The sequence below is a fragment of the Equus asinus genome, chromosome 10 (genome assembly GCF_041296235.1).
Source record: "Equus asinus isolate D_3611 breed Donkey chromosome 10, EquAss-T2T_v2, whole genome shotgun sequence".
Lineage (NCBI taxonomy): Eukaryota > Metazoa > Chordata > Mammalia > Perissodactyla > Equidae > Equus > Equus asinus.
Window position 1 is genome coordinate 17,251,873 of NC_091799.1, and position 7,210 is coordinate 17,259,082.

At 54.2% G+C, this 7,210-nt stretch overlaps 1 protein-coding gene across 2 annotated transcripts in view; it reads left to right on the plus strand.

Moving 5' to 3' along the window:
- ZER1 (zyg-11 related cell cycle regulator) overlaps positions 1–4,790 on the plus strand; it is a 28,114-nt gene extending 23,324 nt beyond the window's left edge. For both annotated transcript variants that reach the window (XM_014863529.3, XM_014863530.3), the window contains exons 15-16: positions 1,230–1,332; positions 3,155–4,790. In XM_014863529.3, the coding sequence (XP_014719015.1) occupies positions 1,230–1,332; positions 3,155–3,212 (161 nt within the window). In that variant the 3' untranslated portion in view covers positions 3,213–4,790. The remainder of the gene's footprint in view (positions 1–1,229; positions 1,333–3,154) is intronic.
- Positions 4,791–7,210: the final 2,420 nt, after the last annotated feature.

Sequence of the window (7,210 nt, forward strand, 5' to 3'; positions counted from 1 at the left end):
AGCCTAAGTGCCGAGCCCAGTGCCCGGATTCTGCTCAGTGCTGGGACCTGGAGAGTGGAGGAGAGCGCAGGCTCCACAGGCAGACTGCCTGGTTTGAAACCTGGCTCCACCCCTTGCTGTGTTACTTCGAGCAGGTTTCTCAGCCTCTCTGTGCCTCAATTTCCTCATCTTTTTTTTTTTTTTTTTGAGGAAGATTAGCCCTGAGCTAACATCGTGCCCATCTTCCTCTACTTTATACATGGGACGCCTACCACAGCATGGCGTGCCAAGCCATGGCACATGTCCGCACCTGGGATCCAAACCGGTGAACCCCGGGCCACCGAGAAGCAGAATATGCGAACTTAACTGCTGCACCACTGGGCCAGCCCCTCAATTTCCTCGTCTTTAAAATAGGATAATAATAGCACTTACCTCATAGGATTACTGTGAAATAAGACATTTTACATATGCTTACAAGGGTGTTTGGCACATGCCAACTGTTCAACAAGCATTAGCATTTTTTAGTACTACCTGAGGTTAGTCTTACTAAAAAGTAGCATCTTACCTCAAAGAGCCAGCATAGCCCAGAGGATGGAGCCCTGAGCTGGGACTCCCTCACAAGCCTCTGGGGTGGCTTTGGATGAATGACTTCATCTCGCTGAACCTCAGTTCTGTCATCTGTAAAATGGAGATGATGAAATTCGCTCCTTCTCCATAGAGATGCTGGCAGTCTACTGAAATGCCTGGTTCTCCGTAGAGTGTGACGCCCTGGGTACCGAGCACCAGAAGGTTTTTTGTTGGCGTGAACCATGAAACCACCCAACAGGAAGGCATAGTGGCTCCAACCTGGCTGGTCACCAGAATCACCCAGTGGCATTTTGTTAAAAATACAAATAAATACGGGTTCTTGGATCTGTTGAATCAGAATGCCCAAGGGCAGGGCTTAGTAATCTGTATTTTGACAAAAACTTCTCAGAGAATAGAAGCCACTGGTTTGGGTGATAATTTCCATAGGGTGAGCTCTGGAAAAAAATGCGACTGCGTGTCAAAGGCGGGAAGAGCTTTTGCAAGGACTCCCCCCATGCTTCCCCCAGGGGCACTTGGGCCCTGGCTGCAGCAGTGCCTTCCCCCAGGCCTGTGTCTTCATCCCGCCCTCCAGGAGGGCAGTCCTGGCAGCAAGGGTGGGTTTCTGGGCCACAGGATGAGAGAGGACCCACCCTGATCACCTGCTGTCTGCCCCTACCCCACAGCGGACAAGTACTGCCCCCTACTGATCAAAGAAGGTGGGATGCCCCTTCTGAGGGACATGATCAAGATGGCGACTGCACGGCAGGAGACCAAGGAAATGGCCCGGTAAGAGAAGGGAAGTGGCTCTGCTTGGAGCCTCATCTAGTGGAGTGTGGGACACAGTGGGGGCCCTCTGTGGTTAGGAATGGCTGAAATTGGGAGTTGAGCGTGGAGGTGGACAGCATACTGATGTCCAGCTGGGGCTTCCCTGAGTGTCATTTCGGCCACAATGTGGCCACAAACTAGATGATCAAGCTCTGAACAGAGCGTTATTGTCCTCATTTGTAAGCTTCGTTTCCTTTTATTCCCAAGAAATCCCATCCTCTCCTCACCGAGCATTAGCAAGTCAGGTCAGAATTTTTTATTGTTTTTGGCCAAAGATGTTCCAGATAAAGAGGACACGGTGTGGTAAGATACGTTCTGGAGACCAGGTGGGCAGAGTGTGAGTGAGGTCCTGAATGTGAGGGCCCCGGACACGGCAGGCCAGCAGGCCTATGCTGCTGTGTGGCTCTCAATACAGTGTCTGCAACACTGTCAGCTCTGCTCTCACACCCATCAGGGCAGGAGAGAGACCTCAGGGATGGTACCCGTCCCAGCACTAACAACCTTGCTTCTCCAGGACCCATTCTAGAAGGGTGCCTCATTAAGTTTACCCCAGTTCCTTACACGGTGTAAAATAAAGAGAATCACGGAGGAGGACTTGAAGCTTGGAGGCTCACAAGACAGCGGCTCACTGGGTGGGGGGCGTTGACGGGTTCTGCCATTATTTTCAGCCAAAGGCCCTGCTTAAACATTAATTGACAGATTTGTCTGAGTTTGAGAATGGTAAAATGAGTGGTTCTCAAACTTAATCTCCCTAAAGATCCACCGGGAAAGATTGCTAAAAAGGTACAGGCAGGTCCCAGCTTAGGTTTTCTTTTCCAGTGGGTGTGGGGGGTGGGCGTGGATATCTTCACTGTCAACAGGGATCCCAGGAGATTGGAGAAGCACAGGGTAAGCCCTTACCTCCCCAGTCCCTTTGAGCATCTCTGTAAGACCTGAGATGTGCATCCAAGCTGGCCGGCCTGTCTGACAGCAGGGTGGGAATGACACCGAGAGGATGTTTAGGAGAAGGCACAACTGTCCAGCTGTCCACAACTCCTGTCCGTTCCAGGTATCCCCTACTTTGTGAGAGGCACTGGGTACCTCTTTAGCACATGCAGGCTACAGTGAACACTTGCCCACCCACCCCCCACCCCCCGACCAACCCAGAGGCTTAGTGTTGAACCGGAAGGCCATCCAGGGGCCAGGGTGACAGCTGACAGCAGTGGGGCAGCAGTTCCCAAGGCCACCCTGGAGTGGGTGACAGATCGAGATCTGAGCACGAGGGGTGGTTCCCACACACTGTGCTGGGTCCTGGGCGCTGCGGGGCGGCAGGGGCCCTTGTGTGAGCACAACTGCCCCGCAGGATCCGATCTCAGGTGAATCTGACATGCAGCTGGTTTGGGGAACCCTAGTAGGCTCTGGGGAAGAAAAGGCCTGGGTGTGCAAGGGGAAAGCGAAGAAGGAGGAGTTGCTGAAGAAAGGACCAGAGGGTTTTGGAGGTCAGGCCTGAGCTGATTCAGGGGAGCGCCTAACCACAGATGCCCTGGAGCTGAGAGGTGGGGAAGGGGGCATGGGAGGAGGGAGGGGAGGATGGACGCTCAGTGCATTCGTGGCCACAGGGACCATTCCCTGGGTTCTCCACCTGTGCTTCCACTCTGCCAGCCGCTCTGCATACATGCTCTCTGTCAGCATAGCATCACGGTTCACGTTTGCTAACAAATCCAGCGGCCGGATCAGCCGGGAGGGGCCAGGCCCACCCCGACCCATGCCTGCCCTCCGGTCCTGTCTCTCCCGTTGTCTGCAGCAAGGTGATTGAGCACTGCAGTAACTTTAAAGAGGAGAACATGGACACGTCTAGATAGAGGCCTCCACCCCTGTGGCCACCCCTGCTCTGGACCCGAGGCCGGAGGAAGCGTTCTCAGCAGGCCAGCTGGCAGACCCCCACCGGGAGCCTCCCACTGGATGGAGGGGGACTTTTGCACAACCGACGCTTTTCCTTAACATTAGTGAGATATATATATTATATATATGTATATATTATTTTTTTTTGGTTAGGAAGTGTGAAGTTTTGTGTGTATGATTTCTGTACAAAAACAAAAGAAACACTCCCTGAGTCCTTGCAGCTTCCTTGGCCATTCTCGAGCCCAACGCAAAGCCGTCATTGCTGCCACACTCACTCCCACCCCGCCAGACTAAATGCCTCTACCGTTGTGAGCGTCCGGTCCCTTCCCAGTGATCTCAGACCCTCAGACTCTCTGTTAGGAGAGGCAGCAGGCTGTTAACAACCCACTCTGGCTTCCTCACCCACTTGCCAAAGCCTGAGAACCCCATCTGGGTTCCTGAGTGCGGCTGATGGGGTTTGGGATGAAAACTACCCCCACTGGGTCTCCCAAATGCCTTGGTGCTCCCAGCTGTGGCCATCTGGGGCAAGGAAGTGAACCGTGCCGAGGCCCAGGTCCAGGCAGCCCCAGCCCCAGAGGAGCCTCCAGGAACAGGGCTCACAGTGGCCCTGCTGCTCTCTGGCCAGGCCTGCCTGAGCCCACGCTGCTATGGAGGCTGCCTCCTAGTCTCCCACCAGGTCCCAGGCTGGTGAAGCCTCCAGCCCAGGGCTGGTCAAGAACTCGGGCAGATTCCATTGCCCCTTCTGCCAAACATGTCAGAACTGGCCCCCAGCCCTGGAAGCCAGCACCTTCTGGAGCTGGGGGCTCGCTCCCTCCCTTCCCAGCCCCTTAGCAACCCGCAGCACCCAAGGTGCCCAGGCACCCCACCAGCAGAACTGAGCCTGCCTCATTTGCCCCTGCCTGCCCCGCTACCCAGAGGCCCCCACTCCAGCCTTTCCCAGCAGCAACAGGCAGATGCCTCCAGACCAGCACTTGGCACAACCTGCAGTGGCCCCACTTGGCCCTCCTGAGCCCCCCGCCCCACTCCCAGGCTTTATTTGGAAACCTCTGTGCTGTGTTCAGAGAAGTATGAGCCGCAAATGTGTCTTGAAATATCTGTGGTCCTCTCGGTAATTCCGAATTGCTTCTCATGGAACAGGCGGTGGCGAGGAGGTCCCTCTGGAACAAGGGGCCTGGGGAGCAGAGCTGACTCTGCAGGCATCCGCTGGGGATAGCTTTTCTTCCCTCCTCTTTCCCTGGGCCTGTTCTGGGTTCTCCTAGCATTTCTGCCTCCAGACAGAACAGACTGGATGAGCAGCCCGGGGAGAGACACCTGGCCTTTTTCTCTTGGAGTCTTTCCCTCCCGGCCCTGGGAAGGGGACAGCTGCCCTGTGTTCCCCCAGCTTGGCAGATGGGCCACATCTGCCCCCCTTCCACGCTCATGTGGCCTGAGCCAGACCCCGGGCAGAGCTCACGTCACATTGCTTTGTCACCTGGGGCCTGGGTAAATGTCTGTACTTGGAGATGTCACAGAAATACATTTTTGTGCAACGTGGAGAAGAGCAGAGTGTCTTTTTTGCAGGTGGAATGGGGTCAAGAGAGGGGTGCGGGCCGGCTCGGGCAGTGAGCCTTGAATGTGGGTATCTGTGGCAAGCAGGGTGCATTCAGTCGGTTTGTGTACCCAGCCTAGAGGGTCAGTTGACTGCAGCCTGGGGACAAGTGGCAGAGCGGGCTGGAGTACCTGTTTCCTCTGTGTTCTCTCCGCATCCCGGTGCCCAGACACTGAAGGTACCACTGGCAACAGACCAACGGCCCAGCCCAGGATGGCTCGATCTGATGGTAGAGACAAACGTGAAATGAGATTAGGACCTGGGTGCAACAAGCAGGGAGAAGGGAGCAGAGAGAGGGTACCTCCTGAGGCCTGGTGGGAGGGGGTGGGGGGTTAGGGAAGACTGGAGTCGGCTCAGGGAGAGGGACGACCACGTGTGGAGGTGAGAGGCAGCGTGGTGTTCCAACATGGTCAGAGGCCTCTCACAAGAGGAGACGTGAGCTGAGTACAGAGAAAAGCCAAGCCTCCAGGCCTGGCCATGAGGGGCTCACGTGAAGAGCCTCCTAAACACAGGCCCCTGCTAGGGGAAGGCCTGGCTGCTCCCTGCACCAAGCACGCCGTGCAGCTGCAGCAGTGAAGCAACGAGGACACGAGCAGGAGGGGAGGGAGAAGTAGCTGGGATGGCAGCTCTGCCCAGGATGGTCCTGCGTGACACCTGCTGCCTAGTGTAACTATCAACAGCGCCCTCAGGGCCCCAAGGTACTACGGAGGCTGCCTCAGTGGGGAGGGCTATTGCCCAAAGGACAGTCTGGGTGCTGGGACCAGCTCAAGGGGCACCATGCCCACACGTGCGCCTGCCCAGAGACAACAGTCTCTCCTTGACCAAACTCTAGCTTGGCTCCTCTGAGCCTTCTTCTTGACTAGGCCTCAACCTTGACCTTCAAAAACCACTACAGGCTCTCAGCAAGTGATTTTATTCCCCTCCCTTCCCCCGCACTAGAGCGCTGAAACAAACTCCAACATAGTTTCTAAGGGCTCAAGGTCGAATCCCTAGGATGACGCCAGCCCCCCTTAAAGTGCCTGCCTGGGAAAACTCAAGGCTGCCAGAAGAATCGACTGTTTGTTTTAGCCACCACCTGAAGATAGGCCCCACAGCGTAAAAAAAGGGCTTACAGTTGTGAATCTGTCCCTTTGAAAATATATTTGTATTTTTTACAACTCAGGCGTGTTTTTCTCAAGGCCCTGAAAGCCATCTAAAGTGTAATTCTAAGGAAGGATCAGGCCCTGTCTCCCAGTCTCTGTGGGAGGATAGAAGCCTGCTTCAATTATTGCCAGCCAGCAGACACAGCTGGCCTGGTCAGTATTTACACTGACCGCCCCTTTGCAATTTCTCACTTCCCTGAGTCTGTGCAAGCCCCCGGCGTCCTCTCTACTCCCTCACCCTCCCTTTAAGATGCCCAGCCACCTCTGTACAAATCGAAGTTGCATTCAGTTCACACTGGACCCCCTTTCCCTCCTGCAGTAGTATATTGAGGATTAAAATCTGTCGTTACCACTTTAACTAGTGTCTAACTTATTTATCTTTGACACCAGCACAGTGACTGACTCATGGAAGCTTTAGGATTATTTATTAAGTGGATGAGGTGCTGGTGGACCCCCTCAGCACACTAAGTCATGCACCCATTGCAGTAATCAAGACTGAGTTGTAAGTGACACTCAACTCAAACACCTACCCAGACTAGTGAAAGGTGGGAGGGAATTCATTGACTAATGCAACTGGGGAACCTAGAGTTAATATCAGCTCTAGGCATAGCTGGATCTAGGGGCCCAGACAGTGTGGTTAAGACTGTCTCTCACTCCCTTGTTCAATGCTGCTTGTCTCTATGTCTTTTTATAAATTGACCTCATTCTCTCCTGTCACAGTCTCTCTCCACATAGCATCAAGACAGCTGCTAGTTGCCCTTATATTCTATTCCTTATGCTTAAGATCCAAAAGAATGCCCCTTTCTCTCTCAGTGTCTATACAGTATTCCCATGGAATGATTCTGATTGGCCCTACCATGTCATGTACCCACCACGTAGGACCAATCACTGGGGACAATGAGATGGGGAACTATGTTTGGCCTTCCTGGGTCACATGCCCACATCCTCTCTCCTACCACCCTATGGACTGAGGGTCTCAGTTCCTCCAGAACCACATGGGATGGGGAAGAGTCAGTTCCCCCAACGGAAAAAGGGATGCTGAACTGACAAAAACGACAGATGTCAGAAGAGTATACTGCATTGCTGGGAGGGGGCCAATCTGGTGGAGAAAGAAGGTGGATGTTGGGATCAGGGCTAAATGGGGAAGGCCCTGAGGGGACAGGTGAAGGAGTGTGAGCAGTGAATGATGGGGTTTCATTTTAGAATAGCCTGGAGGCTTGAGTTGGGC